Source organism: Salmo trutta, chromosome 39 (assembly GCF_901001165.1).
Source record: "Salmo trutta chromosome 39, fSalTru1.1, whole genome shotgun sequence".
In the NCBI taxonomy this organism is placed as follows: Eukaryota; Metazoa; Chordata; class Actinopteri; order Salmoniformes; family Salmonidae; genus Salmo; species Salmo trutta.
This window is the reverse complement of record NC_042995.1, coordinates 17,676,433-17,695,303: the sequence shown is the minus strand read 5'-3', so window position 1 is coordinate 17,695,303 and position 18,871 is coordinate 17,676,433. Positions and strand designations below refer to the sequence as shown.

Here is an 18,871-nt window from a genome sequence, read left to right as displayed (position 1 = left end):
GACGAAACAAGAAGCACACACACATTTCTCTGACATCAACAAACGTGTGTTGTGGTTGGACTCTTCCAACTAGGCTTGCTGTTATTATCGGGGGAAGATTGCAGCAGAGCTGTGTTGGTAGAACCGTTTTCATGTAGCTAGCTTTATCAATCAAACAGAAGTGTGGATTAAGTTCTCGTCAACGGATAGATGTTCAAATGCTTGTTTTAATTTGTGCACATCGCTATTGTCCGTTTTCACGTCGAAGAGCATCTTGCACAATACGAGCGTTAGTGATATCTTGGCCTGAAACTCCGGGCCTTGGACTCAAGTAAAGTTCGAAGCGGACTCTAAACTTCTGCTTTCTCAAAGACCGCTATCCGCGGGGCCGGGGCTCTTGTCGCTGGCCCTGTGGATGAGGAAGTGAAGATACAGAATCCACCCAGGTAAATTACAACCATTTTAGTTCACCGTTACAATTTCCAGAAAGAAAGTACTTGACGAATTGATTTGCACGATGTGTGTGGCCCACGTCACGTAGCTAACTAGCGACGTACCGGTAACAAGCAAGTTAACCGAGGGAAAAAATGAGCTAGCTAACGTTAACCAGCTAGCTCGACAACTTCCCTGTCAGGCGATGTAAATCCAACGTTAGCCATCATTTGCAAATTGTTGATTGTTGTCAGATAATATCAGTTTGCTAGCACAGATGCACGTCTACGTCGATAACCAACTAACACGTTAGCTAGCTGTCAACTTCTGCCATGAACCGACTGGCTCGCTGTGCAAACTAGCAATTTGTCTCATGTTGATTTGGATGGAAGTGTTTAGAGAGATAATGACCATAGGCAATAGATCCGAATGTCATAACTCAATTAGCTAGAGAAGCTTGCATTGCTAACTAGCTTGAACGACAGCCTCATATGGGTTTGTTCCATTTGATTTCAATCACTTTTTGACCGCACCCCATTTGGTTTTAATGGCACTTTAAATATTTGCCAATGGTAGAGGTGGTCACAATGCTAAAACATTTAGTAGGTAGAGGGGTGCTCAAATTGAACCAATTTTGCACACGGACAATTACACGGTAACACTGAGACTCAGATTTGTCAGACTCGGAAAGGACTAACGTTTGGTATTTCTTAACAATTTCCACTTAACATTTTACAAAAACACATTCACTTATAAAGAACAGTGCAGATGCAAAGTTTAGTAACAGAATGATGGCATAAACCGTCATTCTGTTACCGAAGTTTACACCTGCACTGTTCAAGTAAATCTGTTTTTGTAAAATGTTAAGTGCAAATTGAAAGTAGTCATTGTGCATTAAGTTCTATGGTTTGTTTTGCTTTGCAATTGTTTTTTGTTTGACATTTTAATGTGAAAAAGTCTCTGTCACACTGTTATCGTGGAATTGCACATACCCCACCCTACATTGCCTAATAAATCAGACTTTGATACCAATTGGTATACAGTCTAAAACAAAGTACAGCAAAATTGTGGACATTTTCCTTACAAGCCAGAGTGTTGAATAAAATTATATTTGAACTTAATCTACCGGTTGTCTGTGCGGTTGGTCCTTCAGCTGCTCAACATTTTTGTTAAAATATCCATGGGAAAGTATTGTTTACCTAACTTACTAAAGTATAATTTTCTATAACCTGCCACATGCAAAACCATGTAAAGACCTGTTAGTTTGAATGCATGCATGTACTTCCGTCTTGTGCATGTGCCTTCGGTCATAAGCAAACACATTTTGATTGCCACACACACAGACCCACGTTTTGATGTCTGTTTAATAATACTTTCATGTGGATATTTTGTCGCAAATTTTGACCAGCTGAAGGCTCAAATATAATTTTATTCAACATTTGTTGGCAGAGAATGTAATGTTCATTTCTCTACCATAAGCCGCCTCCAATATTGATTCAGAGAATTTGGCAGTAAGTCCAACTGGCCTCACAACCTCAGACCATGTGTATGGTGTCGTGTGGGTGAGTGGTTTGCTGATGTCAACATGGTGGGGTTATGGTATGGGCAGGCATAAGCTACGGACAACGAACACAATTGCATTTGCTCGATAGGCAATTTGAATGTACAAAAATACCGCTACGAGATCCTGAGGCCCATTTATTTTTTTAAAGATGGGCCCACCCACTTGTTAGCCAGGCCCACCCACTGTGGAGCCAGGCCCAGCCAATCAGAATTAGACGGATACTCCCCAGTTTCATCAACAAGTCCTGATGGCCGGTCTCAGACGATCCCGCAGTTGAAGAAGCTGGATGTGGAGGTCCTGGGCTTGCGTTATTACACATGGTGTGCAGTTGTGAGGCTGGTTGGACGTACTGCCAAATTCTATAAAATGACATTGGAGGCGGCTTATGGTAGAGAAATGAATGTTCAATCTCTGGTACCAGCTCTGGTTGACATTCCTGCAGTCAGCATGCCAATTGCACGCTCCTTCAAAACTTGAGAAATCTGTGGCATTGTGTTGTGACAAAACCACTTGAAATGCTACACTTGTCAGGTGGATGGATTATCTTGGCAAAGGAGACATGCTCACTAGCAAGGATGTAAACAAATTTGTGCACAACATTTGAGAGAAATGTTTTTTGTGCGTATGGAACAGTTCTGGGATATTTTATTTCAGTTCATGAAACATGTAACCAATTCTTTACATGTTGTGTTTATATTTTTGTTCAGTATATTTCAATTGACTGATTTCCTCATGAACTGTAACTCAGTAAAAGCTTTGAAATTGTTGCATGTTACACAGCACACTCTTGAATACAGGGTGGGTGTCATGTCAATCATAGATATATATTTCATACCACTGCAATTTAACTGGTGCATCATAGGCATTTATATTGAAATACAATTTTTACTTCCATTTACTACCACAAAGATGGCAGCTGGTCCACCCACCGTCGAATGTCAACTTAAATGGGAATGTTGGTTCTATTATCTATATTTCTGTGATTTCAATAGGTTTCCTATGGAGGACTGACAGTATAATTTAAAACAAATGATATTTCCATTAAATATTTTTTGGTTGTTGATGTGTGGACATCCAATCATCTTTGTGCTACCATTTTGAAAGTTGAAATGTTATTCCCATTTTAGTACATTTATCACACCCACCCTGTATTCAAGAGCATGCTGTGTCTCACCTGATGGCTGGCACAACACAAACATCTCAGATGGAAAATAGGGTCTAAAATACGGGTTTTTATATAATTGACGTTAAAATACATTTTATTAAAATAGTTTGACAACCCTGTTGGTAAGCTTTAAAATGTATATCAAACTGAACCGTTTATCATTTCCGGTGATGAAGACATGGATGTGTCATGGTAGGGTGGGGTTGTGCAAAATGGGTCATCTTTAAGCACCTCTATCTCCTAAATGTTTTGGAATTCAGGTCCAAAAAGTTAGTTTCTGAACACTTCTACCATGGGTGTGTGTGTGGGTCGGGCCATTTGATTTTATTCACAATGTAAACAATATTTAGCTAGCAATGCAGTCTGATTCATGGTTTAATTCGTTTGCTAGTGAGTGACTAATTCTGTTGGTGTGCAATACTCAGATTTTACAGGAAAAAGGAACCCCTTTGATGGGAGAATCCTCTATCCTGGACTCCTGGGTGAATCAACGTGTCAAAATGAGTATGTGTACATCCTCCCTCACACTTCCTCCCAACACATAGACGCAGTTGTCATACATCTGAACTGTCATGATATTAGGCCATATCTGATCATCTAAGTTGCCCTGGGAATGCTTTGCAATACTGTCTGTTCTATGGCTTCGATTCTGTGTTTTCTGTTCTGAGCTTTCTATCTGCCCCAAACAGATGAACAGGAGGCTCTGAACTCTATAATGCAGGACCTGGCCGAACTGCACCGCTCTAGCCGCCCTGCCATGACTCTATCTGACCTGGGCAAACCCAAGGCCTTTTCACCCAAAAATCAGGTCTGTCCGCTTCTCCACTTGGCCCTCATCAGAGAATAGTCTCAACACAATGAATGGCATTTCTCTTCCTCATTCCCTTTCCTCTCATGAATACTGATCTCTGTGTGTCTGTGTATTTATACAGAACGATGTGCGAGTGAAGTTTGAGTACAAAGGGGAGAAGAGGATCTTGCAGTTCTTTCGCCCAGTCAGGCTGGATGACCTGGGGAACAAAGCCAAAGTGGCCTTCGGTCAGGCCATGGACCTGCATTACACCAACAATGAGGTACATATCACAATAACATCCTCACCAAGTCACAGTGGGGCTGGGCGGTATACCGTATTTTACAATAGACCGGTATTGATGCCCAGACTAGTTTTGGTTTTAACTTGACCTTCTATAACTGTATTTGAATATTTGGTTTGTGATATGCCGTGTGTAACGTCCATTGTTATAGTTTACGTTGCTACTTGAGTCATCTCTCTCCATGCCGCTTTCCACGCAGACCTAGCCCCTGTCACTGAAGGAGCGCATTTGTTGTTCCTCAACCACGAGACACTTGCTTGTGTACTTGCGTTTGTATTTGTTTGGTTCATAATAATAATATAATACAGTAAACCATGAGACACTTGCGTTCAGTCTGCATGGTCAGTGCAGCAGATGCTACAATGATGTTGATGACAGCTATGAGGTTTTCACTTTGCTTCTTAATATAAATCCTCTAGTGTTCTATAATTACACGATTAGTTTGTGTTTCTTACATCTGCAAACAGCTAGTTTGTCTTTTCTTAGCAAGTTGGGCCTAAATCTTGTTTGCCGCTAATGGCTAGTTAGCTGGCTAGCTAGCTAATAAATGTACTGAGGCAGAGCAAATGTAACTAGCTAAACAGCCTGATAATACCAGGGATGGTGTAGACCTAAATCAGCATGTTTGTGCAATAGTATCTTCTAAATGAAGAGGAATACTAAAAGCATGAATGTTAGCTATGTGAAGTAGCTAAGAGAGAACATTCAATGTAGCCAAAGATTATAGGGTCCCCTAGAAAACACTTAGGTTACTACCCTGTCACAATAACTTCTCCTTGGCATTTTGTCATGTCAAACAACACTGTATTCAAAGTGCCCACTATTATATTCTAACTATAAAATTAGAATGATCATTATATTTCCATAATATCAACAGTTCACACAAGCGTTTGGCTTTAAATTGCAAATCAGATCACAATTCAATTACATTTCAATCAAATGTATTTATAAAGCCCTTCTCACATCAGCTGATTTCAAAGTGCTGTACAGAAACCCAGCCTAAAACCCCAAACAGCAAGCAATGCAGGTGTAGAAGCACGGTGGCTAGGAAAAACTCCCTAGAAAGGCCAGAACCTAGGAAGAAACCTAGGGAGGGACCAGGCTATGAGGGGTGGGCAGTCCTCTTCTGGCTGTGCCGTGCGGAGATTATAACAGAACAGGGCCAAGATGTTCAAACGTTAATAGGTGACCAGCAGGGTCTAATAATAATAATAATAATAATAATAATAATAATAATAATAATAATAATCACAGTGGTTATAGAGGGTGCAACAGGTGAGCACCTCAGGAGTAAATGTCAGAGAGTCTCTCCAGAGAGTTGAAAACAGCAGGTCTGGGACAGGTAGCACGTCCGGTGAACAGGTCAGGGTTCCATAGCCGCAGGCAGAACAGATGAAACTGGAGCAGCAGCACAACCAGGTGGACTGGGTACAGCAAGGAGTCATCAGGCCAGGTAGTCCTGAAGCATGGTCCTAGGGCTCAGGTCCTCCGAGAGCGGGAGAGAGAAAGAAAAAAAGGAGAATTAGAGAGAGCATACTTAAATTAACACAGGCCACCAGATGAGACAGGATAAATACGCCAGATATAACAGACTGACCCTAGCCCCCCGACACAAACTATTGCTGCATAAATACTGGAGGCTGAGACAGGAGGGTTCGGGAGACACTGTAGCCCCGTCCGACGATACCCCCAGACAGGGCCAAACAGGCAGGATATAACCCCACCCACTTTGCCAAAGCACAGCCCCCACACCACTAGAGGGATATATTCATCCACCAACTTACCATCCTGAGACAAGGCTGAGTAGAGCCCACGAAGATCTCCCCCACGGCACAACACAGGGGGGGGGGGGCGCCAACCCAGACAGGAAGACCACGTCAGTGACTCAACCCCCTCAAGTGACGCACCCCTCCTGGGGATGACATGGAAGAGCACCAGTAAGCCAGTGACTCAACCCCTGTAATAGGGTTAGAGGTAGAGAATCCCAGTGGAGAGAGGGGAACCGGCCAGGCAGAGACAGCAAGGGCGGTTCGTTGCTCCAGTGCCTTTCCGTTCACCTTCGAACCCCTGGGCTAGACTACACTCAATCATAGGACCTACTGAAGAGATGAGTCTTTAGTAAAGACTTAAAGGTTGAGACCGAGTCTGCGTCTCTCAAATGGGTAGGCAGACCATTCCATAAAAATGGAGCTCTATAGGAGAAAGCCCTGCCTCCAGCTGTTTGCTTAAAAATTCTAGGGACAATTAGGAGGCCTGTGTCTTGTGACCGTAGCGTACGTGTAGGTATGTACGGCAGGACCAAATCGGAAAGATGGGTAGGAGCAAGCCCACGTAATGCTTTGTAGGTTAGCAGTAAAACCTTGAAATCAGTCCTTGCCTTAACAGGAAGCCAGTGTAGAGAGGCTCACTGGAGTAATATGATAAAATTCTTTGGTTCTAGTCAAGATTCTAGCAGCCGTGTTTAGCACTAACTGAAGTTTATTTAGTGTTTTATCCGGGTAACCGGAAAGTAGAGCATTGCAGTAGTCTAACCTAGAAGTGACAAAAGCATGGATACATTTTTCTGCATAATTTCTGGACAGAAAGTTTCTGATTTTTGCAATGTTACGTAGATGGAAAAAAGCTGTCCTTGAAACAGTCTTGATATGTTCGTCAAAAGAGAGATCAGGGTCTAGGGTGACGCCGAGGTCTTTCACAGTTTTATTTGAGATGACTGTACAACCATCAAGATTAATTGTCAGATTCAACAGAAGATATTTTTGTTTCTTGGGACCTAGAACTAGCATCTCTGTTTTGTCTGGGTTTAAAAGTAGAACATTTTCCGCCATCCACTTCCTTATGTCTGAAACACACAGGCTTCTAGCGAGGGCAATTTTGGGGCTTCATCATGTTTCATCGAAACGTACAGCTGTGTGTCGTCCGCATAGCAGTGAAAGTTAACATTATGTTTCCGAATGACATCACCAAGAGGTAAAATATATAGTGAAAACAATAGTGGTCCTAAAACGGAGCCTTGAGGAACACCGACATTTACACTTGATTTGTCAGAGGACAAACCATCCACAGAGACAAACTGATATCTTTCCGACAGACAAGATCTAAACCAGGCCAGAACTTGTCTGTGTAGACCAATTTGGGTTTCCAATCTCTCCAAAAGAATGTGGTGATCGATGGTATGAAAAGCAGCACTAATGTCTAGGAGCACGAGGACAGATGCAGAGCCTCGGTCTGACGCCATTAAAAGGTCATTTACCACCTTCACAAGTGCAGTCTCAGTGCTATGATGGGGTCTAAAACCAGACTGAAGCGTTTTGTATACATTGTTTGTCTTCAGGAAGGCAGTGAGTTGCTGCGCAACAGCTTTTTCTAAAGATTTTGAGAGGAATGGGAGATTCAATATAGGCTGATAGTTTTTTATTTTTGCTGGGTCAAGGTTTGGCTTTTTCAAGAGAGGCTTTATTACTGCCACTTTTAGTGAGTTAGGTACACATCTGGTGGATAGAGAGCTGTTTATTATCTTCAACATAGGAGGGCCAAGCACAGAAAGAAGCTCTTTCAGTAGTTTAGTTGGAATAGGGTCCAGTATGCAGCTTGAAGGTTTAGAGGCCATGATTATTTTCATCAATGTGTCAGGAGATAGAGTATTAAAAAACTTGGGTGTCTCCCTTGATCCTAGGTCCTGGCAGAGTTGTGCAGACTCAGGACAACTTAGCTTTGGAGGAATACGCAGATTTAAAGAGGAGTCCGTAATTTGCTTTCTAATGATCATGATCTTTTCCTCAAAGAAGTTCATGAATTTATCACTGCTGAAGTGAAAGCCATCCTCTCTTGGGAATGCTGCTTTTTAGTTAGCTTTGCGACAATATCAAAAATACATTTCAGATTGTTCTTATTTTCCTCAATTAAGTTGGCAAAATAGGATGATTGAGCAGCAGTGAGGGCTCTTCGATACTGCACGGTACTGTCTTTCCAAGCTAGTCGGAAGACTTCCAGTTTTGTGTACTGCCATTTCCATTCCAATTTTCTGGAAGGTGCTTCAGAGCTTGGGTATTTTCTGTATACCAGGGATCTAGTTTCTTATGAGAAATGTTTTTTGTTTTGCAACATTTGGTTAAAAATAAAGCCTAGATTGTTTGCCCATCTTGTGCAGCCTTACGTGCTGATCTCAAATGAGTGCAAGAAATGCAGAAATTTATTTAAAATGCAGGGGAATTTTTTTTGGTTGAATTGAACACTATAAAACCATCAGATTGGAGAAAGACACATTGAAATCACTTAGGATGTATGTGTTGCCACTTTCTAGAGTCATAAAGCAAATGTAGAACTTTTATTATTCATAACGTAAAATACCGTCATATCATACAATTTTTTTAAAATACAGTGATATGATATTTGGGCCATATAGCCCAGCCCCAGTCAGTGTTGGTTTCTGGCAGTCGAATAAGCACCAAACGCCAATCCTCAACATGTGTGAGCGAGATAATGAATTGTTCTGAGAGAAACTACCAATACCTTTCTTTTCTATTTCACTTCCTTCTCTTCCTGCCGTTTTGCTCTCATTTCTTCCTCTTCTTCTAATCCGATCTGTCTGTTTCCCCCTCTGTGGTTCTCTCCCCTCCTCCCTCCCAGCTGGTGATTCCTCTGACCACTCAGGATGACCTGGACAAGGCCGTGGAGCTGCTGGATCGCAGCGTCCACATGAAGAGCCTGAAGATCCTCCTGGTGCTCCAGGCCTCCTCTCAGGTTAGGACCAGGCAGTTCACGGCCCATATTCACAAAGCGTCACAGAGTTTGGAGTGCTGATCTAGGATCGGTTTAGCCTTTTAGATAATAATGAATAAGATTATGTGGACAGATCCTAGATCATTACTTCTACTCTGAGATGCTTTGTGGATACGGGCCCAGGTCGTATCACAGCACAGTGACTGTAGGGAATCGCACACAATCCAGAGCATACTACTGTACTGGCTGATTGACCCATCAACAGCTCACTATGCTCAACACACTTTCTTGAGTATTTACTTGAATGAATCATCTTGAGACCTTTGTTTAAGCTGACATAACAGCATTGTTTATTCTGTAAAAGAAACGGTTGTATAGTAAAGCTGTTTTTGATATGGATGGATGGATGGTGTTTACTTTCTCCTCTCAGACCTCCACGTCCAGCATGGACCTGCTGCCCCCACACGAAGACCTGGACAACACCCGTTTCAGGGCCACAGACAATAAAAGCATGCTGGCTTTGATAGGTGGGTTATCAACTCTGTGGTGTTTTCAATGACAACTATATCTGTGTGTGTGTAATTCATGAATTCATCTGTGAAATTGTCCTTCTAGTAAATACTTTCCATTTCTTTCTCCAAATCCATTTGCTTCATGACATTAGACACATCCAAAAGCACAGGGGAAAAAAAATGTATGAAATGTATGCATTCACTACTGTAAGTCGCTCTGGATAAGAGCGTCTGCTAAATGACTAAAATGTAAATGCAAAACACATCGTCTTTCACCACCAGTTTAGTAGTAAGTCTTCAGCTAGAAATGTATGTAATTCTCTTTCATCCAGGGTCCCACTCCGGGGACCGCAGCTCCCCCCCACCAGGCTACATTCCAGATGCCCTCCAGCAGATGGCCAGAAACGGCTCCTTCACCAGCATTAACAGCGAGGGAGAGTTCATTCCAGAAAGCATGGACCAGGTAACCTCACCTATAGAGATGGATGGAGGACTCTCTATCCATCTAACCCGTTTTAGCATTGACATTGCCATTTAGGGCTTCCACCATTTTTAAAGTAGTCAACTGTTTGGGGATTCCTATGGGTTGGGATGCCTATGGTTTGTAAATGGCTTTTAAGCTACATCACCGCCATCTAGGGGCTGTAATAAATGAGTGACACACACAATTCTGTCCAGGACTCCAGCACTGCAGGTGGTGGTAAATCACAAATATTAGCTTCACTCTTTTTTTATACACATTAGAAGAAAGTGGACTACTTTAAAATGGAGATGGCCTCAATGGCGATGCCCATGCTCTCACAGATGCCATAACGGCACAGATACAAAGATGAGTCATCTATCTCTATGACCTCACCTCCGAGACTGGGGAAAGATGGAGACGGGCCCAGATCAGGAACAGTCATATTAAGGCCTAGTCCCAACACTCTTGCCTACTCGTAACTGTCCTTCATTACCACTGTTATGAACATTTTTATTAACATGTTCAGAGTATGACAAATAACAGCAGAGTCAAACTCAATCTCTCCTTTCTAGATGCTGGACCCTCTGTCAATGAGCAGTCCAGAGAACTCTGCATCGGGGAGTTGTCCCTCACTGGACAGCCCACTGGACAGGTGAGTCGTGAACATCCAGCTAAGAACCACATAGCCAGCATGCATTGTGGTAACCTTCAACACTTCATCTTCTGAATCGAACCGTTTTTAAAGCACGTATTCTTCCTGTATTTCCTTGCAGTGATAACTATCCTAAGTCACGTATGCCCCGGGCACAGAGCTACCCAGACAACCACCAAGTTTACCCAGAGTATGATATTCCAGTGTTTGAGAAGTCGGGGAAAGGGGGCACTTACCCACGGCGATACCACATTTCCTTTGGCCTTCAGGACTACAGTGATGGTGAGGGAACAAACAAAAACAGACCCTCTCTTAAACAAAAGTCATATTCAATTCAACCTTAAATCCGGGTGTCCCAAGTCCGATTCTTTATTTTAGAGTATCACAGAAAACTATTGTTGTGTACCTTCATTGTCCCTCTCCCATCCTCCCCTGCAGGGCGTAAGACATTCCCTCGAGCGCGGCGGACCCAGGTCCACGGTTTCCATTCCCCGGTCAGTTTCAGCCCCACAGAGCAGTCTCCCAGCACCAGCAGTGGCAGCAGTATATTCACCCCAGACCTGGAGGAGCCCGGGGGTCGCAGACGTAGGGGCAGCGACATCGAACCCAACCCCACCCTCTCTGTTATGGACATCAGCCCACCCAGCCGCTGTGAGTAGAGCTGACTGGAGGGAGAGAATAGGGAGGGGTGGGAGAGAAAGGAGAGATTGAGAATGGAGAGAAGAATACTTCTGTGGTGGAAGAATGGAAGAAAGTTCAGGTGGAAGGATAGCTGGTCTGGCCAGGTAGCTGCTAAGCACTTTGCAACAAACGTATTTGTTATAAGCGCACACAAATGACCTGACTGATTTCCCCCATGTCTGCCCAGCTCCACGTGCCCCTACGAACTGGCGGCTAGGTAAGCTGCTGGGTCAAGGTGCGTTTGGCCGGGTCTTCCTGTGCTATGATGCAGACACTGGCAGAGAGCTGGCTGTTAAACAGGTCCAGTTTGACCCAGAGAGTCCCGAGACCAGCAAGGTGAGTGGAACAGAGATTGTGTGTGTCGAGAGTTGTGTACACGGTGTACTCAATATATCTTGTCTATCTGCAGGAGGTAAGTGCCCTGGAGTGTGAGATCCAGTTACTGAAGAACTTGTGCCATGAACGGATCGTCCAGTACTACGGCTGTCTACGAGACTCCAACGAGAGAACTCTGTCCATCTTTATGGAGTACATGCCCGGGGTAAGTGTGTCTGTGTGTGTATACGGTTGAATAACTGGACTTAGACCAACTCAAACCTGTCTCCGACCACCAGTGTGGCGACGTCGGCTGTGTTCCAGGTTGTATTTGTTTCAGTGAAGTTTTACAGCTGACCTGGAACGGACCCGCTGGTTGCTTTAACTCCCATATGGTCACCCTCTGTCCCCAGGGCTCCATCAAAGACCAGCTGAAGTCGTACGGGGCCTTGACGGAAAACGTGACGCGTCGATACACCCATCAGATCCTGGAGGGAGTGTCCTACCTCCACAGCAACATGATCGTCCACAGAGACATCAAAGGTACAGAAGGAGAGAGGGATAAATGGATGGAATATTGGAATAAAATGTTGTTGATTCTGATAGGAAGGACCATTATCATGACTCGGAGTTCTGGGCCCATGTTCTGGTTCATGTAGTGCTTATGACAGAATGTTGATGGATATTGAGGGGAACATTGCTGTAACTCAAGCAGTGACTTCTGGGTAATGTAGTTTCTTATGAGAGAATGTATCTACACCACCTCCTTACCTCTTCCTGTCCTTTCCTCTTTTTCCAGGGGCCAACATTCTGCGGGACTCTGTGGGAAACGTGAAGCTGGGGGACTTTGGGGCGAGCAGGCGGCTACAGACCATCTGTCTGTCAGGAACAGGGATCAAGTCAGTGACTGGTACTCCCTACTGGATGAGCCCAGAGGTGATCAGTGGAGAGGGCTATGGCAGGAAGGCTGATATCTGGTAAGACTCCTCTTTCAAACCACGGGCTGAGACTTAAAGCCCACATGCAGTCTTCGTATTTTTTTTTTATAATCACTGTATGGCTAAAATTTTATTAAAATAACTTGTACATTTTTTTATTATGTATTTCCCTGAGCGTCCCTTCGCCCTTGCTCTGTCTGATCGTGTGGGTGTTAGGGAACACACATTTGAAGATATTTGTATACACACCCCTGATTGGCTAATAGGATGGTCTAGAGCCCACCCCCTTACCCAGATGACCAGTCATTGGTCTATTATAATCAGATCCTATTGTCATGTGGGCCAAAAGTTCCATCCCACCTGAACAGGCTGAAATTCCAGGCATATTTTTCAAACAGCTCTTACACCCAAATCTCATTATAATTTGTACAATTTCAGACTGTTATTTTGACCTCATAGTGTGGAAATATCGTAACAGAACATGAAAATCGAGTTTAACTGCACTGCACCTTTAAGAGGTTTCATATGATTTCCAATGAAGTGTCTTTAAATTAGTGGTCAGAAAGGAGAGGGGATCTGGGAAGAAGGCTATGGTAGGCGGCTATGGTAGGCGGCTATGGTAGGCGGCTATGGTAGGCGGCTATGGTAGGCGGCTATGGTAGGCAAGTGTAACAGCCACTGAGAAAAATGGTCTCCTTTTTTGTCATGTAAATCTTGGTGACATGAGAACCAATAACGATCTTGATGTGTTGAGTGGGATGCTGTGGAGGCTGGTGGGACGAGCTCATTTTAATGTCTGGAATGGAATATCAATATGTTTGGTATCATTCCATTGATTCCATTCCAGCCATTACAATGAGCCTGTCCTCCTATAGCTCCTCCCCTGTCATGTCAACTGTTGATGATGAGAATGAAGATGTTGGCTAATGTCAGTGGTGTCCTCTCCAGGAGTGTTGGTTGCACGGTGGTGGAGATGCTGACCCAGCGGCCCCCCTGGGCCGAGTTCGAGGCCATGGCGGCCATCTTTAAGATCGCCACCCAGCCCACCAACCCCTCGCTGCCCGCCCACGTCTCCGACCACGGCCGCGACTTCCTCAAGCGCATCTTCGTGGAGACCAAGCTGAGGCCCTCGGCCGACGACCTTCTGAGGCACATCTTTGTTCACTAGCCCCTTCCCTCTGACCTCTGACCCCTGAACTGCCAGAGATGGCCTTAGATGATTCGCTGCCTCTGACTCCCCCTGACTCCACCCTCCCAGCTCCAGACAGAAAGCCCCCATTGGACCAGAGAGGACTTGGTGGGAGGTATCCATCTGGTGATTGGATGAGGTGGGTAGCGGTGGGGACTACAACTCCTGCGTCTCTGTTTTTAGGAGACTGGCAAGGAGGAATTAATGAAAGAACTCATTTAGAGAAAAAGTTGCACCTTAATTTCAGAAATATGGTAAGTTGCTCAACCAAGACGACAAAATAACCTTTTTTTGAAAATGTTTTTATGATTAATATCTCCTGCTTTTGATTGTGGAGTGGGACTCAGTCACTCTGCACTTAGCTCACTGCGTCAACGTCGGTGTTTCTGATCTGGACCTTAGTGGAGATTTGAGGTGATGATCATGATAATCTGGGCCACGTTTAGTAGGCAAACGTTGTGGAACACGTTGCAGATAGAAGTAGCATGACTAGAGCCGAAACGATTCCTTATTCTACATGTCTTAGAGGAAGGTTTGTTCTACATGCTATATCGATTTGAGCGTTGCACAACGTTGTGTCCTGCTGAACGCACCCCTAGTGTGGTCCTGACTCGACCCAGAATGTACAGCTGAAAACCCATAGCATGCTGCTATCGAATCCACAACCAGAACACCGGGTGAGGAGAACACTCCTCCCCCCCACACACGCTTCCTGTCACACTGCTGCCTATGTTGCTCCCCCCTCACTTGCACATTCACAGTCCATGTAGAACACCCAGAACTCAACGGTTCTTCTTACTTATACTGTAGACATTCTCTCAATGCTGAAAAAATGCTTTTGTTGCTAGGGTCCCTCGCTTTACTTCAATCTGTCCCGCGACTATTGTGAGTGTCCGTCTGTCTTGTCTGCTGTGTCAGTCAGGTCGCCTGTCTGTCAGGGTCTGTTGTCAAATCCCCTCCCAGCCTTTTGTTCTTTGCCGTGTGCCTTTTTTAGCAGTGTAGGAACTTGTCTAGTTGAAACGTTTTCGGTATGCATCAGACGAGTACCAGCCTATTTACGGTTTGGATCATATCTAAGTGTTGTGGCACTGTTCTCTGCCTTCTCCTCACCAGGGGTCATAGGTCTCTTACTGACCCCAGATCAGATACAATCGAGACACACCAAAGCAGAAACCTAGAGTGCTCATCATAATGGGTTTGGTGCTTCAGTTCTTAACAGAAATGCATCTGAACTCTGATTGGCCGTGTGGTACTATGAGGCCAGTTGATTGCCTAAAGTTTAGGCAGGCCTTAGTTGATTGGTCAAAGATACATTATGGCGTTTTTAAAACAGGAAGAGTGGAGAACCGCTTGCCAATTAGGATGCTTGTTACTCAGTTGTAGGCATACTGTATGTTATTATCAGGTACTACTTTGTGCTGAAGCACTCGCCGTTAGCCAGTTTACATCTTGACTAAGATACTACTGCACTGAACAGTACTCAGCAAAAAGCTCTGCAATTATGCCAATATCAATACTCGACAGTACTGGTGAATACTCAGTTATACTCCACAGTGTTGGACACCATCTGGTACTATTGTGCCCTCTTGCCCTACAATGCCTTGCGAAAGAAAGTACTGGTATGTTGTAGTAGTATGTACTGTGTCATGTCTCACACGCTGCTCCTCTCAAACACTCCTTTAGCATGCGCGCACACACACCAGAGCAGTTTTCAGTATGTTTCAGTTGGGGATGGGCTTGAGTACTCGATTCTAGATTTGTATTGGAAATTTGCAAATGCAACTAACTATATAGCAGGTTCAAATGACAACATTTCAAACTCTGTTTTATTGTTTGGAGTGTGTCAAGTGCACTGAAAATATAATAAAAAAAACAAGAATTGACGCAATCGATAGCATACTGCAAGATGGTTTTGCCAGCAGCCCTGTTTTGTGCTTGTACTCGAGTACCTGAAATAGTTTGCATGAGAATACTCAAACAGACATTTTTATTCAGATGTAAATCCCTGGTTTCAGTGCTGTACTCAGCCACACCTCAACATTACTACAAATAGACTTATCTAAAATCACAGCAGTGCTAACTGTTTTGTGCTGCCTGGCACAGTGAATGTCAGATATATTTTACGCATATTTTCTAGATGCAGTAGGATGGGTATTGGATGACGATGTCGTCCTTTTTGTAATTAGTGATGGAAGTGGCTGTCTATTTGACTCCAGGGGGTGTTGTCATTGCCTGTAAGCTAACCCATAGGTACTCACGGTATGGAAACACAAGCTCTTTTGTATGAGGAGTTCGGGAAACCTACTGATCAACTAGCCTGAAATATGATGAAATATGAGCATTTCTCCCATCACCTAGGCATTAACTTCCCCTCAACCATAGCACCACAAGGTACTAAATCCGGTCTCTCTCTTGCGCGCTGAAGGAGTACTTGCTAAGCTGGTTAAGAAAAATAATTGTCACTGACTCCACTGTTCTGGACTCTGTTTTCTTTTAGTCTGAGAAGCAAAATAGCGACCGTGCGTGTTATCATCAGCTAATCTGGTACCCAGGAAGCTAGACCCCTTCCTTACCCTCCTGCATTGCCTGTAAAAATGAAACGGAACATTTCCATTGGCACTGGGACTCTCTGAGATCAACTGTCAACAGAAATAATAACGCCACATGCACTATTTAAAACTGCTACTTAATGCGTTCTCTACCGCTGGCTTCTTCAAGGTTACTCATTGGACGACGGACTTCTACTCTGTTGAGCATAGACTGTCTTGTGTTTCTGTTAGCGATGACCTTTTTTGCACATTTTTTTAAGACTTCAGATTTTTTACACTGATTGTAATACTTTTGCTTCTGTGTATGTGGGTGTGAGCGGGTGTGTGTGTGTGCGTGTTTTATGTGAATGTTTGTGGTTGTGTTGCACAAGGATCTTAGTCAGGAATGTAGTGTTTCATTCTCACCACCAGGTGGCCTCATTCACCATTGTGGATTAACACTCCCTTGTTGAAATGAGAAGTCAAGTCTATTCTAACTCTGAACACAGACTTGGTGGCTGTCCTTCAGTTGGTTTAATTTCACATCCCCACTCAGAGGGACTGTTAGTTAGTGATAGTAGTGAATGGTAGACGAGGCCTGAATCCCAAACCAATCAATCCCTGGCCCCTGCTCCTTACTTGTGTAGATCTGAGGGTTGGACAGGTGGGTTTGGGATTCAGGAAAGACTTAAAGTAATAGGCAGTGAACTGAAATACGTATGATAAGGAACCACATGGTATTCCCCTGCTTCTTCTTCAAAAGCAACAAGATACAGACGGACTATACCAGTATGTGCTTTTATAAGCAACTGCTGCCACTCCAGGGTGCTGTAAGCACTTCTCTCGTGTGTGTGTGTGTGTGTGTGTGTGTGTGTGCTTGACTGTGTGTACTGCAATTTGTGCTCAAAGGACACTGGGGGTGCCCAAAATGCCTTGCGCATTCGGACTGTAAAAAAAAGATATAGTTGAAGAAGAAAAGAAAGATTACACTTATATCCCTCACATTTGTTTTCTGTGTATTGTAAAAGAAGCCATGTTTATAATTCCATTTGGTTTGTGACCAATAAGCCTGTTTATATCAGAACTGTATATCAGTGGTATGCATAATTTTTTAAATATATTTTTATTTTTAAATGGGAGATTTTATGCATGGTTGGATCCTGAGAGAGGAACAATGGTGGCGGGAGGCCCATTGGTTTTAGCCTGAGTGCCAGTCTGTCTGTGCCATCATTCTAATTCCATGTCACTCATTGTTTGGCTTGTCAAACGATAGCAATGGAGTAAACTAGAACAGATCTGGGACCAGGCTAAGGCCCATTGGCTCCTCTAAATGAATGCTGAAGAGAGGAGACATTTTGATGGAAAAGGGTTGGGAGACTGTCAGTCTGTTGGCACTTTGATGTGTTAATAATTATGATGACAATGAAAATAATAAAATATATTTATTTCACCTGTTTTTCTAAGATTTACTTTTTATTTTTATTTTTTTTTCCCAAAAATGTATTTAACCTGTTTTTGAGATTTGTGAGCACAATATATTATTTTGTAAAGGCAGTGACCGGCCTACTACAGGTCTGATTGCATCATGTGAGCCTTTTAGGACACACGTGTTGTTGACAGGCAAGTATAACCAGTTTTTCCGCTAATGGACAACCGTGAAACTTGATCATTTGCACTGTCATTTATCAAACTATTGTTGTCTTGTGATTTCTTGGCTCCATGTGAAGTGTATGAGCTATTAGCAGTGTTTCCCAAACTCTCCTGGGGACCTCAGAGGGTGCATGTTTGGGTTTTTGCCCTAACACTACACAGCTGATTCAAATAATTAACTCATTTAAGCTTTGATTATTTGAATCTGCTGTGTAGTGCTAGGGCAAAAAAACTAAACGTGGGACCGAGTTTGTGAAACACAATTAGTGACAGGTCTGAGTCTCACACCCACACTGCCTTGAGCCACCTAGATAAGACCAATACCTATGGTGAGAATGCTGTTCATTGACTACAGCTCAGCGTTCAGCACCATTGTCCCTCTAAGCTCATCACCAAGCTTAGGACCCTGAGACTGAACACCTCCCTCTGCAACTGGATCCTGGACTCCCTGATGGGCTGACCCCAGGTGGTGATGGTAGGCAACATCACCTCTGCCTTGTTGACCCTCAACACGGGGGGCCCCACAGGGGTGTGTGCTTAGTCCCCTCCTGTACTCCCTGTTCACCCACGACTAACACCAACTTTGCGACACGACGGGGGTTAGCCTGATCACTGGTGACAATGAGACGGCCTACAAGGAGACCTGGTAGTGAGGGGCCGGAGCAACTTCTCCCTCAATGTCAGTAAGACCAAGAAGCTGATCGCGGACTACGGGACACGGAGGGGGGACGAGCACGCTCCCATCCACATCGAGGGAACTGCAGTGGAGTGGGTCGAAAGCTTCAAGTTCCTCAGTGTCAACTTAAAATGGTCCCGGCACAGTCGCGAAGAAGGCACGTCAGCGCCTCTTGCCCCTCAGAAGGTTGAGAAGGTTTATCATGGACACTCAAATCCTCGAAGTTCTACAGCTGTAACATTGAGAGCATCTTGACTGGCTGCATCACTGCTTGGTATGCCAATAGCACCGGCCTAGATTGCATGGTGCTA

At 44.0% G+C, this 18,871-nt stretch overlaps 1 protein-coding gene across 1 annotated transcript; it reads left to right on the top strand.

The window, feature by feature from the left end:
- Positions 1-41: 41 nt before the first annotated feature.
- Positions 42-17,684, top strand: LOC115179118 (mitogen-activated protein kinase kinase kinase 2). Its single transcript, XM_029740391.1, has 15 exons — positions 42-425; positions 3,566-3,644; positions 3,830-3,948; positions 4,073-4,213; positions 8,864-8,977; positions 9,387-9,483; positions 9,801-9,931; positions 10,504-10,583; positions 10,705-10,865; positions 11,022-11,234; positions 11,452-11,600; positions 11,674-11,805; positions 11,993-12,122; positions 12,379-12,556; positions 13,466-17,684. Exons 2-15 carry the CDS (start codon positions 3,593-3,595, stop codon positions 13,683-13,685), a joined length of 1,917 nt encoding a protein of 638 aa, XP_029596251.1. The 5' UTR covers positions 42-425; positions 3,566-3,592; the 3' UTR covers positions 13,686-17,684.
- The last annotated feature ends 1,187 nt before the right edge of the window (positions 17,685-18,871 follow it).

Bases quoted from the DNA above. Each gene is read 5' to 3' on its own strand.
- LOC115179118 (XM_029740391.1), top strand. From the start codon at position 3,593: ATGGGAGAATCCTCTATCCTGGACTCCTGGGTGAATCAACGTGTCAAA. The intron at 9,484-9,800 runs GTGGGTTATCAA...TCTTTCATCCAG, and splicing joins AAGCATGCTGGCTTTGATAG to GGTCCCACTCCGGGGACCGC. The intron at 12,557-13,465 runs GTAAGACTCCTC...TGTCCTCTCCAG, and splicing joins GGCAGGAAGGCTGATATCTG to GAGTGTTGGTTGCACGGTGG.